The sequence below is a fragment of the Triturus cristatus genome, chromosome 6 (assembly GCF_964204655.1).
Source record: "Triturus cristatus chromosome 6, aTriCri1.1, whole genome shotgun sequence".
In the NCBI taxonomy this organism is placed as follows: Eukaryota; Metazoa; Chordata; class Amphibia; order Caudata; family Salamandridae; genus Triturus; species Triturus cristatus.
The window spans coordinates 714,913,741-714,932,436 of record NC_140589.1 but is presented as its reverse complement, the minus strand read 5'-3'; the positions used below and the strand labels follow the sequence as shown (position 1 = coordinate 714,932,436).

Below are 18,696 nucleotides of genomic sequence, written 5' to 3'. Positions count from 1 at the left end.
TGGAACTGAAGCTGGAATTCAAATAACAAGTTTATTAATCAATCATGAGCGGGACTACGTCCACACAGCACTCTCAAGTGCTGCCTGAGGTAGTACATTGAAGTCACAGAACACAGGCCTTGTATACAGAGTTTGTTGCAGAGTAAGCATGTAGTACATGCATACACAGGAATACCTACCGACAAACCTGGGCAGATGGGAGATCACTTAGTCAGCAAAGTGGGAGGGGAACAGGAGTGCTTATGGCAGCACTAAGAGATTGACAGTTGAGTCTGAGACCAGGTGTTCTGGCAGCTACTAACCCTTTAGTATCCATATTGCTTTTAGCTGAGTCAGGAAGTCAACTAAGATAGGCAGCACAGGCAGGGAAAAAGACAAGCAGCAGAAGATGAGAGCATTACAAAGCCAACAAAATGGATGCCATAACCAAGATGGCTTCAGCTCATGCTAACAGAAATTATTTCAGATTTCCACAGACGACCCTTTTAGCATTGGCTGAAGACATCTCTATGATTTGGAAGGAGCATGGAAGATATCATGTACATCTATCTGCATTAATTCAGTAATTTCTTGGTCCATTGCCAAGCGAGCATTTACATTTGTGACATTTCGTTTAGCCTGTATACTTGAGGTACAAGTAGAAATACATAGGGAACAGAGCATTGGGCCACATTGAATGCATAGGCAACAGGTGAAAAGAATTGCAAGAAATATACATAGGGCTGATAACAGCTTCCATCCCCATACAGAAAATATGTTCCATAGCCATCCAGAACAAGTCCATGTCCCTAAATCCTGCTGGATTTCAGTGGCTATTTTGTGCATCTTGGAAACTGCTTCAAAAACTGAAGGGGCGTGGTCAGGGATGTACACACAACTACTCCCAATGATGCGGCATGCTCCACCACGGTCGGCTAGGATGACATCTAGCACCATCCTATTTTGGAGCGCCACAATTCTCGCAATTTGTAGTTCTTCTGTGATATTTCCAAGCGCCATTGCTGTCTGATTGGTTACAGCCTCTACAACACATGTCAAGTGTCAGATCTTTCGACTGTTTAAGGCTGCTCCAACGAAGAATAGTCCCAAATTAAAGTCTATATACTGCTGTAGTGCAGTATCAGTTTGATTCACCTCATCATTGTTTGTCCTCTTGAATCGGCTCTTAGAAATGCCATGATACAGTTTATAGTCTTTATGGTAGGATGCAGGTGCCAAAAACACAGGTGGAAGTAAAAAGGACACAAAGCAGCTTCCAGACCACCCAATAGGTAGGTGGTAATAACCTTTACTTACACAGATGAAATAGGTGTTGTGTGAGGACAAAAAACTGCTATTGTTCATTCCAGTAATATTTAACACTAAAGTACAATCACTTTTTTCCACAGGGATATTGCCAATACTGCTTACACAAAGATCCGCTCGAGCTCTAGTAACAGCAATAGCAGGAGACCCATTTCCCTTGATGGTTTGAGTGTTGGGGAAAACATAGTGTGTGGAGGAATTTCCTTGACGATACTCCTCCATTTTCCATTCAGTACCTTTAGCTTGTGGATCTCCTTCCTCATCAGGGTAACAGATTTTATTCAACTGAGCGTTAAGTCTTCCTACATCAAGGTTAGTAATATTAGTGATATGAGAAGCCCACAACAGTGCAAACCAGGCTCTGCAGGAGCCATTGTATGAAAACGGCAAGGGAATAAAAGGCGTTCCTCCCTTTTTCTGATGAGCTGGCATCATTCCACATACCCAGCAGTTGGTAATGTTCGTAGCATTGTGGGTATGGTGCAACATCTGAATGAAAGTGTTATTGAAGTAGGACATTCTATGTTTCTGCTCATGATAAGGAAGAGTGAAGTAGTGGTGTTCAATGGGGACAGGAGTAGTAGCAGTCCGTAGATTTCGGGCAGGAGCTACTTCCTCTGCAATCCATGTTATTATAGCTACAATAACAACAGTCAAAGTTAGTCCAGTAATGATCATGCTCTTTCGATCACAAACTCTAGCTGCAGTTTGTCTCTTTTCCTTGTTCATCTCGTGTCAGACGACAAAACAGATGGTGCCCTAAGGTCCTGGGCAGACTTTGGTTTCTTCACTGAGATTTAGACGAGTAGTCACTAAAAGGTTACCCCCCTTCGTAACTCAGGCTTTCACTACCCAGGACAGTGGCTCAAACAGTCTTTTTCAGCAACAAAGTGTCTTTCTTCCTGGGTCGCAGCTGATATCGAGATGTACCAGGAATCGTGTGGTCTTGGAAGACTTCCTCGGGTCCTTCAGGTGTCGTAGCTTGTCCTTTCTCGGTATCCAGGATATCGCGGTGATCTGCCAACGCAGCTCGGCTCACTGGGTCTTGCAACTCTTTTCAACAGTGTGTCGTGTGGACCCAGTTCTTCCGATTCGTCACTCGAACTGCAGTTCTGGTAGCCAGCAGCACCTGCTCCGGTCCTCGCCACCTCGGTGCTAGGGAGCTGGTCCTCTGGAATGACTTTACAACCACAAAGTCACCAGGGCGCAAGCAGTGGCCCCCACCTTGCGACCTGTCTGGAAGAGTCTCCCGAACCTGTTGATAAATAGAAGACAAACTGTCAGTCAACTGAGACGAGTAGTCATTCATCAATACATAGGGAACATCATGTATAGGTCGTGGCTTAGGAATCCCCTAAATATTCATTGGTCTTCCGAAAACCACCTCATACGGTGTGACGCCAGATCGTGTATGTGGTATTGATCTAATGGATAGCGATGCTAAAGGCAGTGCATCAGGCCATTTCAAAGATGTGGAAGCCTGTATCTTGGACAATTTTAATTTTAAGGTCGAGTTGTAACGTTCCACTAGCCCTGCTGATTGTGGGTGAAAAGCAGCATGAAACGTCTGCTTAATTCCCAACCCTTTCATGAGGTAATCAACAACTTGCCCAATAAAATGGGGTCCGTTGTTACTCCACAAAACTCAGCAAATGCAGAATCTGGGAAAGAACTCCTTTAGGAGCACCTTTGCTGTAGAAAGAGCTGTATTATCTTTCGTAGCGTATGCCTCCACCCATTTACTAAAGGCACAAACCACTAACAAGACGTACTTCAGGTTGTTACAGCGCTCAAGCTGGTTGTAATCCATTTGTAGGACCTCAAAAGGTGCAGTAGGTATTGCAAACCCTCCTGTTGGAGTTTGTGTTCCTTTTCCAGGATTATACTGGAGACAGATCAGACAGGACTAGACTATTTTCTTAGCTGTACCGACAATCTCTGGATGATCCCAGACTCGCATAAGTTGCTTTGATATTGAGGATGCTCCAACATGTGCAGGCCCATGTGCGATGTGAATCATAGGGTGTAAATAGGATGTGGGTAACTTCCATTTTGTCATTTCTTTATTCCTCCAACAGCCCTCATCATCCAATGCTCCCTCCTTAGGCCATTGGTTTAATTTTTCAACAGAAGCAGATTGTTGCATGTCCAGCACTTCTTGCCTGGCATCATGCCAACGTTCAGCCTGTGATTTGACTACATACATAGATGTGGTACTTAGCTGCATTGCGGTCTCTCAAGCTGTGTGATCCGCAAAGGCATTGCCTGCCCCTATTTTATCGGTCACTTTCTTGTGTGCGCTACATTTAACAATTGCTACTTTCTTAGGATAGGTCAAGGCGGTAACTGCCCGAAGTTATGAGCCACGCCGTAGGCGTATTGGCTATCAGTGTAAATGTTAACAAGCAACTCTGTACTAAGCTCACATGCTCTTGTCAGTGTTATCAACTCAGCTGCTTGAGCTGACTTCTGTGGGATACGAGATGTCTCAACTACTGTCTGAAGTGTTGTAATTGCATAAGCAGCAGATGTAGTGTCATCAGGCAATTTCAGGCAGGATCCTTCAACCCACAATTACCCATCAACACTAGAAAGAGGTGTATCTTGTAGGTCAACACGACCCTTTGTGTGTTCTTCAGTAAGGGATATACAGTCATGTAGCTCTTGTGGCTGAGACTGGGTAGCTGGAAGTGGCAATGTAGCAGGATACAGAGTCAAACATCTTTTCAACATGATATGAGGGGCCAAAAGTGTCAATTCATATCCTGTCAAGCGAGCACTAGTCAGATGCTGTGTCTTTGTTGATTTAGCAAGGCATCGACTGAATGAGGTACTAGCACAAACAATCTATGTGACAAGACTATTCCCCTCACTCTGACGTATGGACACAGCCGCTCCTGCTACCGCTTGGAAACAACCAGGCAGCGCACGAGCAACTGGATCAAGGACAGCTGAGAAATATGCACAAGGACGTTGTTATCACCGTATGTCTGTGCTAAAACTGAGAGGGCACAACCTTCCCTCTCATGTACATAGAGTGTGAAAGTCTTAGTGTAGTTTGGAGTTCCTAATACTGGTGCTGAACAAAGAGCTTGACGTAGCTGTTGGAAGGCATTCTGGCATTCAGTAGTCCATGGGAGAGGCATCGGAGTGTCTTTAGTCAAAAGGGCCAACAAGGGTTTAATAATGTATGAAAAGCTAGGGATCTACTGGCTACAGAAAGAAGTAAGGCCAATCAATGCACGAACGTCCTTCTGAGTATGGGGCATAGGTGTGTCTAGTATGGTCTGAATGCAATCTGGTGTGAGTGCACGTCCATCCTGAGACAGGAGGTGAGCTAAATAGGTAGGTAGGTAAAGCTTTATTCGGTAAAAAATATCATAAAAGCACAACATACAATACAAGATAAAAAGGATCAAAATAGGTAACCTGCTGTCTACAAAATGGCAATTTCTTCCAAGAGACTTTGTGATGATGAGAGGCAAGGAATGATAATAGTGACAGTGTTCCTTCTTTACACTGTTCAGGGGTATCGGCAGCCAACAAGATGTCATCAACATATTGAATAAGAGCCACCCCTTTCGGTCCAGGAAAATAATCCACCTGCCTTTTCAATGCCTGACTATAAATGCTAGGACTCTCTGTATACCCTTGTGGAACTCTACAGAATCTGTATGATCTATTATTCAAAGTGAAGCAGAACAAATAACGGCTATCAGGGTGAATAGGTATTGAAAATAATTTATTCTTTAAATCAATGACACTAAATGTAGTGGCAGTAGGAGGAACCATAGTAAGGAGTGTTGTGATGTCAGAGACTACCGGGTATTGGGGCACCACAATTTTATTAACCTCTCGTAAATCAATAATGAATCTGTAAATTTTAGTGTCCGTGTCTCTTTTCAAAATAGGAAGGATAGGGCTATTGTAAATGTTATAAGGGACTTCTTCCAAAACCCTCACCTTAATCAAATCCTGAACAATGTGTGTCAATGCTTCTTCGCCTTCCTGAGATAATTTATATTGGGGCAATCGAGTCAATGAAGCACCTTCCTTCACTTGAATATGCACTGGTGGAATACCATTTGTCCCACATCGGTATCTGATGTAGCCCATAAAGTACTAGGTAAAGATGCCAGAGCAATATCTTCCTTAATGAGACAAGACCTCTCAACCATTGGATAGTTATCATTTAAGATAACACGCACACCTTCTGGGGAACAACCTATTGTAGCAGGAAAATGTTTGAGCATATCGATACCCACAATGTTATCCGGCGTGGTAGGGGAAAGCAAAAATGGACATGCTGCAGTGAATTTATCAAGACTAAATGCAAGTGGCTGTGACAGTGGGCAAGATGTAGGTGTCCCATCGAATCCTATCGATCTTATCATTGCGCCAGACAGGGGAGCCCTAGGAACCAATTCTTTAGACAGAGCACTACGAGTAGCTCCTGTATCAACCAGAAACTGATCAGTAGAGCCCAAAACATTTGCATCAACATAAGGACCTTTCTGATCTACTGGGACCTCAACCGGTTCCTTACCCCATCCTAGGCATTGCTATGCATAATCCGAATCCCTAAGCCCATCAGCCGAATAATGTGACATTTGATATTGATTTCGTCTATCAAAAGTATTAGAATAATTTGGCCCATGTTCAACTGCCTCAAACCTGGGACAAGTTCCTATACCTCCCCTATTTCCTGAATTCCCTGGGCGTCCTCTCATGCTTCCTCTACCCCGTTGATACTGCTGACTTCGCAAAAGGGGGCACTCAGAACGCCAATGTCCAATCTCTTTACAGTAAGCACACTGATCAGAAGACAAAGTTGATCGAGAGAAAGGGGGTACACCAGGGGTATATACTGCACGTCCGCCTCTACCACCACCTCTGAATGGTGGACCATATACTTGAGCCAACATAACTTTCTTTTTTAAGTCCTTAACCTTCTTATCCTCTTTGCCTTTTGCTTCTAATTCCTGACGTTCATAATACTGGGCCATAGTCAAAAGGGAGACTGGGGAAGACGTAGTCCATGAACTCTCGCTGGCCTTTAGGCGACTAGCTATTTCTGGCAACATGTTGGCGACAAATTTGTCAACGAACAGATGCACCCGTGTCATCTGTCAATGACTGCTCACTAAAGTCATGGAATGTCTCTTCAAATTGTGTAAAGAAATCAGAAACTGACTCATCCGCTTTCTGTTTTTAGACGCTAACGTTGTCCAATCTATTTTTTTAGGGGGTATAAGAGTTTTCAACTTAGTTAAAATAGCTTTGGGAAGATCTAATATCTCCTGTTGTGGTTTCTGCGCAGGCTCTCTAGCAGCATCTATTTCTTCTAAATGCACCCAAGTATCACCATAGGCTACATTATCATCTATTTTCCGAATTGTTTTCCACATATCAGGGGACAAAATAAGTCCAAAAAACATATCAATATCTGGCAGAGCCATAGTACAGGAGCTAATAGCTCCTTCCACTTCTTCATAAAAAGCGGCCGGATTTTTCCGTGGATCAGGCAAAGCAGCTTTAACCCCTTCGACGCTCATGACGGAACGGTTCCGTCATGAGCGTCGGTTGAGCTGTGCTCATGACGGAACCGTTCCGTCATGACCACGCCCGCGCAGGAAAAGATCAGCACAGCAGGGGAATCCGCCCAGCATGGAAGGGGTTAAAAGCCATAACATCTGCTCTACTCTAGAGAGCATAGACCCATTTATAGACAAAATATCCCTTTGCATCATCTGAATTTTTATCAGCACTTGTTTCCGTACACTTTGGAGGAACATACAGAGGCGCAGCTTCACGCATCGGTTTTACAGTAACCACAGTATCACTAGGGTCATTGTCTTTCCCCAAAACTTATTCTTTCTGCACTGGGGTCTGAACTGTTTGTTCAGTTTTAACTTTACCAGCTGATTTTTCTCCGCTTTTAAACGTAGTGTATCATGTCTCAATTTAACTACTCGCCTAATTAAATCAGGTATATTTGAAAAAAGAAAAGTTCCATCATTTAATTGTTTATAATCGGAATTGATGTCAGTGGGCTCTAAGTTTTTAGAAACGTTTCTAAAACAAAGTATTACCTCCCAGGTAAACTTCTCTACAAAATATAGCTGGTCTAAATCCTTCCACTGCTGAACCATTGCTACAAGGTTTGGGGCAGAAGTAGTCCCATGAGCTTCTTTGCGAGCAGTGGTCTGATAGGGGCTTTTTCATCAACAGTCAAAGTAGAGTGAGTCTGCCGCCCATCTTGCTTATCTAAGTCTTTATCATCTGAAGAAAGATGTTCTTCTTCAGAAAGATCATCCTCAGTGGCAGAGGGAAATTTATACACGGGCGGAGGTCGATCTAACAAAATGGAGTCATCCTGAGGTTTATTAAGTATGGCATAAAAGGGGCGCCTAATAGGGTACTGGACAGTTACTTCTAAACGACGCTCCCTTTCCTCTCTTTCTTTTAATGCCTTCAGCTCTTTATTTTTTAATTCCAATGCTTTTTGATATATCGTTTTACGCTGTTCTTTTTCTGCTATAGCTTCTTCTTTCCTCACTCTCTTGAACTTCTTTCTCCCACATTCGTACACAATCAAACATATCTTGTCGACTGCTTAAACAAACCCTGTCCTACATACTGAATCTATTTAATATCAAATGACCCATTCACTGGCCATCGTAGATCAGGATCCTTTTTCGTATATTTGTTCCACAGTGTACTATACATTATGGAAGAAATACCGTATTTAATGTACATATGCCTATTAGGTGTCCCCTCTAGGGGAGCCGGCTGGCTTCTTTCTAAATCCATTTTGGTACCACCAAGACAGCAACACAACCTACAGAGTGTGCTAGGAACAGGCATGCTACCAAATTTTTTTTTAAATATTACGTTTCCCAGATATACCAAAGTGGAGAAAAATCTCCTCATTACCTGCCTTTATCTTTTGCAAAGGATAAATCAAAACAAACAAAACCAGAATCTTGGCCAAGCAAATCAAGAGTGCCGCTTCAGCGACCTTACCAACTTCCAACTGCTAAGCTCTTGGTCGACCTAGTGGTCGCTGCCAAAAAAAAAAAAACGCCAAAGGATACCTCAGTCGGGACCGGCCAACACCTGGAGGGTCAAATCAAGTAAACCGGAAAAACCACTTTGGCTGCAAAGACAAGGGTCTCCTCATGCAGGACGTCTCCTCAGCAATATTCCACTATTCCATCAAGACCACTCCTTTGGACGTCCGCGTGTCAGATGAGGACCCACTTTTCGGGCGCCAACTGTGGAAATATGCTTTTCAATGAGCACACCGGTGCAGGGGTCACCCTTCTCTGTCCACGGGTCCTTAGACCAACAAAATAGAGATTGGCACTGAAACTGGAATTCAAATAACAAGTTTATTAATCACTCATGAGTGGGACTACGTTCACACAGCATTCTCAAGTGCTGCCTGAGGTAGTACATTGAAGTCACAGAACACAGGCCTTATATACAGAGTTTGTTGCAGAGTAAGCATGTAGTTACAAATAGAAGGTAGAAGCATACACAGGAATTACTACCGACAAACATGGGCAGATGGGAGATCACTTAGTCAGCAAAGTGGGAGGGGGAGCAGGAGTGCTTATGGCAGCACTAAGAGATTGACAGTTGAATCCGAGACCAGGTGTTCTGGCAGCTACAAACTCTGTAGTATGCATATTGCTTTTAACTGAGTCAGGAAGTCAACTAAAATAGACAGCACAGGCAGGGAAAAAGACTAGCAGCAGAAGATGAGAGAATTACAAAGCCAACAAAATGGGTGCCATAACCAAGATGGCTTCAGCTCATGCTAACAGAAATGATTTCAGATTTCCACAACGTGACCCAGGATACAGGTTACAGGCACCAAATAGTTAGAACAAGAGAATGCCAACTTTCTAAAAGTGTTGTTTTCAGAATTGTGATTTAAAATGTTACCTTACTATTAAAGTTGATTTTAAATTTCTATTCTTTAGTGACCAAACATGACATTTCTACTAGTTCCCAAACAAAAGTTAACACTTAGTAAGTAAATGTGATAAGGTAATCCAATGTTATCCAATGGGAGAGGTAGGCCTTGCAGCATTGGAAAACGAATTTGAGTTTTTCAGTACCAGGACATATAAACATTAGAAAGAGATGTCCAGCCTTTTAAATACAATGCACCATGCCCTAAGGGCTGTTCAGGGCCTACGTTAGGGTTGACTTATTTAATAAAAAGAATGGTTTAGGCCTGGCAAAAGGGTTATTTTGTCAAGTTGAATTGGCTGTTCAAAACTGCTCACATGTGCTATGGCAGGCCTGAAACATGTTTAAAAGGCTGCTTAGGTGGTTGGCAGAATAAGTGCTACAGACCCACTAGTAGCATTTAACTTACAGTTGCTGGGTACATGTAATACCACTTTTGTTTGGACTTGCAGATAAATTAAATGTACCAGATGAGTGTAAACCAATTGTACCATTTTTAGGGGAGCGAGCACAAGCTCTTTAGCGCTGGTTAGCAGTGATAATGTGCACAGAGTCCTTAGACCAACAAAAAGAAAATCCAGAAAAACAGGAAGAGTGAACGCAAAACGTTTGTGTGAATACCACCCTAAGGTTAACAGGTCTAACAACTCCTAGATTAAGTCTAAGCTTTAAGAATATAGAATTTTATGAGTTGGTGCTTTGTGTCCTTTAAATGTAGTGCTCTTTAGGAATGTGACATTTAAATAGCATTCATCTGATTTGACCCTCTGCATTGCCTCACTGCCATTTGGCTAAGTTCATGGTATAAAGATGACACATCCATACATATTTTTACAGTATTACTTTTGCCACATTATTTATATAAAATAGACTGCAAAATGCTTTTTTCAAATGATGTAAAAGACCTCTATATTTGTCAATGTTTGAGGGTTTTACCATGGAAAATTTAGTCTCCTAAAGCTTTTTTCATAGATTTCGATACGAATATAAACCAGTAAAGGATCTTCAAAAAATTGCTTAGTAAAAGAGTGACTAGTTACCCAGTTCCACCCGTAATAAGACTTGGGAGTTGAATATCAAACCCGTAGTACTAGCCTAAAACTTTTTACCTACAATTTTACCTACAATTCTCTGGTCCCCACACAGGTTCACCGACAACCAGGACTCGCCTTAAATTTTAGTTTTTAAGCCTTGAAGAAGGGTTTCTGCATAAGACCACAATATTTTATATTGAACCTCTTCTGCCCTTCAACCTTTGAGGTTCCTCTTTCAAACCTGAGTTTGATACGTTTGCTCAGTTCATGACCTGATGGGAACAGAAAGGCCAAATATCTGTATTTGGCCGGTAGATCTGTGAGCTTATCTTCCAAGTGGCAATTATATTCTAATATGTTTTGGAAGCTGCCCTAGAATAATGAGTTTTGTTAATGTACGAAAATGCGACTCATTCTTCTGGTATGTACTCACATTGTTTAATCGATTTTGCATCCTTCTGTTAGATTACGCAGTCCTTAATCATCTGTATAAAGGCACATACATTTTCTTTGCACAGCTTTAGGGAGTTTAGTCATCTTAACTGACTCTAATCTACTTGGTGGGTCATTCATATTAAACCCAAACCATACAGGACTAGTAAGTAGCCTGGCACAAAAGATTGAATTATATTTTTTTTTAGTAATGGCTTCCATTAAGTTTTTTGATATGCCACCATGCGTTGGTTGCTAGAATGCGATGAATTTCAGAAAAAATGAAATGATGTTCCTGAATTGATACAGACACGCTGTCCTTATTTTCTGTGGAACTCCGTTCATAGTGTTCATCCCAAGGGAATTTGGATTTCTTCAGTAGTTGACGTAAATATTAAGTCTTGTCAGCAAAGTTCCTAACATATTTTGATTATAATTTGGCTATTCCTGAAACTGCTCCTAACTCATCCTTATTCTGGCGTTTGAGAGCCCCCTATGTATATTGAATTAGCTTGAACTCTCCAGATACTTAATGTCCCAAATACGACACTTTTCTTACCAAATTAACATTTTGTGAATTTTACAGTAATACTCTTGTACAAAAGCATCATCATTTTTTCCAGTTTCCTATAATGTTCCTCCCTGTTATATTCCATTATTAAGATGTCATCCTGAAAATAAAGAACCCTGTCTTCTCTTTTGACTAACTTGCTATCATTGGTTAGCTCCCCCTGGTGGTAAGCTGTCAATAAATCAAAGCCCTGGGGAATTTTTTTTGCAACTCATTCCCTAGCTGTTATCCCGGATTAACAATTAACTGCTGATTTTCACAGTTTGGGTCCCAAAAAATATACTGCTCCTGTTATCTGTCCACCCCAAAACCGGAGAGCCGATCCTAGCTACATACAGGTTCCCTATTGTTTGCCTAATCCTAAATATTCATACAAGTGTGTGGTAACCAAGCATCTCTGTGGTTTCTGCAATATATTCTTCTTTCATAATATAAGTGGCCAAGAAGGTGTTGGCTGAATTTATTCTTCTTCGTCTGTTCTTCAGTTGTGGTAAAATCGGAACCCAAATAAGCCACTCTATCTCCACACTGCGTAAGGTCATTCTGCACACAAGGGTCTTTCATTTCAGTTTTCCACCCACTTTAGGATTTGTCCCTAATTTTCAATACAGGTATTTGGTTGTCACTTTTGCTAGCTCCTATTTTCTTTACTCTTTTTACTATATTCTTATTTTTCCTCCTACCTGCTTTTGTGAATGACTCTCTATGCAACACCCCAAACATTTCTGCTTTACAGCAAGGTAATTCTTTGTATATGCCATGTGACTACCAGTGTCGCACACACCAGTAGCCTTTCCGGTTGTATGTGTCATTAGACTTTGCAGTGATATTTCGTGTTTATTTTTGCTTTTCCTGCCATTCATCTTCCCAGCTCCCTCTTTGTCAGAGTCCCTACCATCAATTTTATCTGTTTGTCACATCTCTCTGTAATTCAGCCGTGCTAATGTTCGCCATAATTTCCTTCAAATGCCTATTAGTGTTAATCCCTGTGGCCGTATTAGGGAACGTGCCCTGGGGCCGCAACAGGCATGTGCGCCACCGGTTCACTTGTGCATTACAGAAAGGACCACAGAACTTGTGCGGCCCTTTCTGTAATACAGATGGAGCCAGCGCTATCACCAGAGGCTCTGCACCCGCACCATATTATAGACGTGGGTGCATAGACAAGGAAGCTGTCAGGAGGCGCACTGACAGTGCGCAACCTAAAAGGTGGTGCACCCCCTAAGAGCAGTTCACTTGAGGGGGGAAAGCTTTATTCAAGGGACAACCAAGGAGTAGGCCTCCAGCTTATTTCTTAAGGGATATCTCCCTACAGTCTGACAACATTCTGCCCCGCTCCTCACAAGATGATTTGCGTTCCATTAGTTAGAATGGGATAAGAACATTATAGTCCTGCTTCCTCCGCTATTGCTAGAGGCTCACAATGGTATCTGTGTTACTCAGTCTCTGGATGTTAAGGCAAGCCCCTTGTATCCATTCTCGTGTGAGAGTTGTCATGTGGAGTGTTGCCTGATACTAGATCATTAACGGTAAGGATTAAGGTTAGTGAGGTTAGTGAGGTATAATCATTGTTTAATTGAAAGTAGGGTAAGTGTGGGTGGGGCAAATGCATTCCTCTCTCGCCCAGCAAGGATGCGATATCATGCATGACATAGTGGCATGGAATGTATTAGCACACAACAATTTGTGTTGTGGTTGTGGCTATAAGATATGTATTGGAGTAGTCATGGTTGCTTGCTTAGAATAACATAGTAATGTTGGGGTATTTTTAAAAGTTTTGGGTCATCACCATACCATCCATTAGACGGATAATTTTTTGTGCGTGTGGTGGAGTTCTGAAATATGATGGCTTGATTCATTCACGTTTTCATGTGAGGGGGTGGAGAGTGATGAGCATCTCTACCCTACTGTGGTTCATTATAATCACTGTTTTTCTCACTATCCACTCCTCCTGCCAAGCTCAGAAGCATATGATTCATTGTAAGAGCCCCTATCCCTCTTAAGTGGAATAACTCAGAGATATGTTTTTACGAGTTTGTAAAAGATGTAGTTACGCATGTGAAGAAATAACATTTTGGTGTATAAACAATGTTTTGGGGTTTCCTAAAATAGATTATAAAATGATATAATTGGGCTGAACAGCATGTCTTTGTAATTAGGGATCACTTTTGAAGAATCCTTAAGCCAAGTATACAAATATATAGATCCCAGAGGGAATGAATAACTACTTGAAAATGCCCTCATTTTTAAAATCAACAGGCAAAGCTTATGTATGAAATAATGGACCCCATGTCATCCACATTAGAAAACTAGAACAAAGATGGTCTACTAGAGGCAATGGATATGGAAAACCACCCTGACTAGTCACCACTTTATTTACTAAACCTAATCCGTGCAGGATAGTTGATTCCTCTAACAGTGTGTCTCTTCTCTTCTCTTTTTGTTCACAGGCACTGGCAAGACAATGGTTATGGATATGTTTTACTCTCATGTGGAGGTGGAGAGGAAGAATAGGGTGCATTTTCATGGTTTTATGCTAGACGTACACAAAAGTAAGTTGCGCGCTTGCACATATGTTTAAGCTGTGTTTAGTCACTATGTAAACCAGATGTCTTTTATCTTCTACATGCTAATTGACATGTTAAAAATGATTTGTGGTTTCTGAGATTGAGTTGAAATGGTTTTTGGGATGCACCCATATCATGTATGGCTACATTATGGACACACTCGGATGGTTCTAATGTAACCATGCAATATTAAATGTTTTTTCTTTATGTCTATGATGAGTGACTGTAATTAATCTAATTACCTAGTATGTCTTTAGGATATGGATGACTGCACATACTTTATATGACAATTGCAGTGTTGGTGGTTATAGACCTTTTTCAGCAAATTTACTGGATGTTTTGAACACACTGTATCCATACAAGCACCAGTTTCCCCTTGACTACATAAAAAGTATTTGTTGCTAATGGTATCCCGAAGGCAAAGTTCAGAACTCACCAAATAGCCTTTCTGACCTTGTCCACCAGAGGCCATGGTTGCAGAAATTCACAATCTCTGTGCAAGGATTTACACTAAAATATATAATCTTACTGGCCTCTGTGGAATCCTTGGTAATTACCTTTTCAGTCCTTTGGCATGCATGAGGTGATTTCAGTTGCAGAGAGCTGCGTAGCTTTACAGACATTGTGTGTCAGAAAGTGCAGTTAGAGATTTGGTATTGAGAACAATCATGCCATTATTAGGTCTTGTCTAGGCAGCGCATCTGCTGTCGCTTCGAGACATGCTGCACCTACTCTGTGGGCTTAAAGCCTGCCCATCGCTTTTAATTTGTTGCTTTGCTTCACAAAGACTTACTTCTCTGTGGTCAATGTTGTTTATATGTCCCTTCCTTCTTTTTGTATGTCGACCCCCCCTCCCCCCAATGGAGCTTGCTCCTTTTACTTGTAGGTTTACACTTTTGTGCATGTAGCTTTGTGGAAGCGCACTATTTTGTTATTTTGTTTCTGCCCGTGTTGGAAATGTCTGCTTATCTTCCTGTACCCATTCACCTCACCAGTTCCAATTGCCGTACAGATCATCATTTGTCATTTTCGTTCCGTATGTAGTATACAAACAGCATTTTGTTGGCTTTCGCCATTCTTTCATTTACATTTTTCACATTGGCATGTCTCTGCATTTTTTTTTTTTTGTAGGCACGGGGAGAGCTGACACCGAGACACGAACCTGGTTCCCCAGTTCCAAAGTCGGCAGCTCTGGATGATATGCCACATCGTCTCTCCAAAATAATCTACATTATTTGGGGGGTTTGTCTGCGTTTCTCTCACTGAGTTACCCTTCCACTGTGCATCCAGGGCTTTTCCCATTCCTCCCTTTTGTTCTCTCGAGCGCCTTTGGATCTCTATAAGTGCTATGTAAAACGGTCTGCCTCCCAGGTTAAAGCCTGCCAGACCTGCGTCCAATGGGAGTAGAGCAAACGTGGGCCAAGCTGAGTCCACGCTGCCTGAGGGAGCAAGTGAAGGCAAAAAAATGGTGGGCTGCTTTAGTTTGCTACAGGAAGTGACACACATTGTCTCCTTCTGAGCATGTGCATGAGAGTGCAGGGGGAGCTCACACTAGCACTGTATATGCATGGAAAGAGCAAAGGGGCGCCTCGCATCAGGAACCGTGAGCACATGGGAAGGGCGTTCCCTTGATTACATAAAAGTGTGCTGTTAGGAGTTGAGCGCTGGTGATGTGGCTAGCGCTTTACTCCCATTTCAAGGCCCCAAAGCGAGGAGAGCGCTGGCCTAAATACAGAGCGTATCGGTGACATACTGTCTTCATAAATATTGCTTCATTTAATTATTCCTGAGTCTGTAGTAAATCTAGTCACTTTGAAAAGGCATCCGCAACAGAACAAGCTCTTTCACTTTAAACAATAGAGATTTGGATCCTGCGTATCTCTTCTGGGGGCCCCTTCCTGTCAGCCTTCACAACATCTGCACGCCGTGCATGGCTTAGGTCTTGTCTACCTCATTGGGGCCATACATCTTCTAAGACTGCTTGGTTTTCTACAAAAGGCTATTCGTACGAATATCTTCACCGCTTTACCGTACTGATATAATTTGTCACTCGATTTAAGATCTACCAGTCAACCTCTGGAATCGCTTGCACTGCATCTTTAAAAAGACATGCTGGCAACTCAAACGTGGCTCATGCACATGGCTAGTACAGTACTTAGAAACTGCTGCCTCTCTTGTATCTTGCTTGGGTCAAGTAGGTCGGGTGTATTTGGGTTGTGTTTTTGGGCTGTAACCCCCGAGAGGGATCTTTGCGGATTTGGTTGCAGAGACAGAATTGTCATAATGCTGTGCGTGAATTTCGTCATTCTCCAGCACTTTACTTTAGTCCTTTTGACAAGCAGTCTCCTGAATCCGACTGCAATCGGCAGTCTGGCATCCAGGAACTAGCTGCGTGCCACGGCATGGTGCACTGGACTTTAAAACTTCCCCAGTTGAGAGTTTGCAGGTAGGACCTGAGTTTGGCAGCAACCCGTAAGAATCCAAGGCTCTGCAAGTTTGTGTAACTGTTGTCATCTTTTAGAAGCCTTCCCGAGTTTTGCCAGTCTAGGGGCTACTAGATTGAGTTTTAGAATCACCCAGATTGGCAAGCAAGAATGTAAACTTGCCATTATGTGCTGACTCCAGAGTTCTCTTTAAGATTCCGAGCTCTTCTCTAAAGAATGTTCTAGTAATGCTGTCATAATTTCCTTTGCATTAAGAAGTTAGATAGATCAGTCATTTAGGCAGCTGCTTCTGAGACCCGTGTGCGAACTGCAAGTCAGGCTTGTATAGCGATGGGTTTCCTCGCCCATTCATTCTTCCCCTATTAGTAAGGTGAATAGTACCCTGGTGGGGCAGTATCGGGTTGGGGCCAAGATACTACCCCATCATTGAGTGATAGCGAATCCATATCTGATGGTAAATAAAACAATTTGCAATATTTTACATTTCCTTCAGACCAAACGAAGAGTTAATCCTTCTTGTTTGCTTCTGTTGATACTGCCGTAGATGATTCTTGACTCAGGCGTGTTACGACTGGATTTCTAAAAAGTGTTGACAACATCTATAGAAGAGTGATAGTGGCACTATAAGAACATAATTAATAAATTAATACATTGAAAAATAATTCGAATACCAATACCACTGCCTTTTTATGTTTTTGTAAGAGGTCTTTGCCTGCACACAGCTTAGGCGGACCCAACCACTTTTGTAGCTATTGTCATTACAGGTGCTCCGCTCCTCTGCGTCACTTTCATATGGGTCAGTTAAAGACCACTGTGTCTTAATATGCATCTCTGTTCCACTCCCACTAGGCCTGCTGCGCCATCTGCGTATTGGGGTGTCTCTAACGGGTGCAGGACTTTCCCATTGTTTCTGATGCCTAAGGTTACCAAATGAATCCACACAACAAAGAACACAATGCTCCAGCACTACAATTACCAAAATAGAATAAATGCAGTCTTAAATAGAAAACTAGAGCAGGAGACGTATCCTTAGTGGCATGGAGTCATCTGGCGACCTTACTGATGCTGGTCATTACTTGCCTGGTTTCTCTGGTCGCTATAATTAGACAGCAGTAGCTCTCCTCTATAAACCAGAATGGGTGGTCACTCAATCTCATCAACCCTCCAGCAGGAAGAAGGCATCACTCCTCAGCAATTGGACATTTGCATAGGCAGCAGTGCTGACAAGATTGGAGCAAGGCTATGTCATCATGCAGTCAGATGATAGCCCTTATGACTTCTCGCTGTCAGAGGGATTAGGCACCCTTGCCCTCATCTATTTCATCAGATTCTTGAAGGGGTGAACATATTAGAAAACTAAAGTTGGCCTGTGATAATATGTAAGAACTTGGTGACTGTTTGAAGGCCTAGTCTCTACCATGAGATTGGACAAAAGAGGTACATGTCTGAAACGGATCGCCTTGCTAGGGTAAAAAGTGCCTTAGTCTAGTATCTCTTAAAGTGTCAGACATGGCATTTAATCCTTTACATATAAAAACACTGAACAACTGAAAATGTCATACATATACAGAGTAAAAACTTGGCAGCTATGTGGTAACTGGGCATGGGGAGCATTTGAAAGCTGTGTGGACTTTCTATCCCTGCTCAGTGAGTTGTTTCCTGGCTGTCAACGCGAGAAGCTGTCTGCTTTTCTTTTATTAATTTCGAATGCCTAGCAACATATGCCTGATGCTATGATGATACCAAGGGAAGGCAAGGCATGTGATTCTTTTTTAAACAAGCTATAGATATTAATAAAGGGTTGTTTTTGTAGGGTCATTCTTCTGCCCAGCACAGTTCCACTTGCATCATCAGCATCATCTCGCAGCAAATGCTTTCGTAATACACTGGGTACCAGTCACTCTTGACTCCTTTTCGCCCCAATTCTACACTCTTCCGTGTTGACCTTTAGAAGTGTGTGTCACTCTGTGATTGGCCACGCCATTGTATGTTCATGATGTTATCAGTCTTTCTCAATTGCAGATACTTATTTGGCATAAACAAGGATAGCTTATTGGTCCTCTCTCGAATTTTCCATAACTAAATCCTGGTTTCCATGGTAAAGGTGCCGGCCAGTCGAGACTATGGAGTACAGGAGAAGGCAGTTTGAGGAACACCAATGCAAAATACAGGCGTGGCTGGCATTGTGTTGCAATGCATCATGGCTCGTCAGTGTTGTCCTTTAAGAAAAGACTATCTTTCTCCTTATTGGTGTCTGATCGCAATTGGCACTCGTGCATTTTCGCATTCAGAGAGATTCAATGTAGTAACTACTTTAGGATTTTTGGGAAGAAAAGAGTACTGCGTTGTTAATTTGGACA

The 18,696-nt window shown here is 42.3% G+C and overlaps 1 protein-coding gene across 1 annotated transcript in view; it reads left to right on the top strand.

Moving 5' to 3' along the window:
• Nucleotides 1-18,696, top strand: part of AFG1L (AFG1 like ATPase) — a 504,970-nt gene that overhangs the window by 91,660 nt on the left and 394,614 nt on the right. Inside the window, exon 4 of the mRNA XM_085611205.1 lies at nucleotides 13,776-13,877. Within this exon, the coding sequence (XP_085467331.1) occupies nucleotides 13,776-13,877 (102 nt within the window). The remainder of the gene's footprint in view (nucleotides 1-13,775; nucleotides 13,878-18,696) is intronic.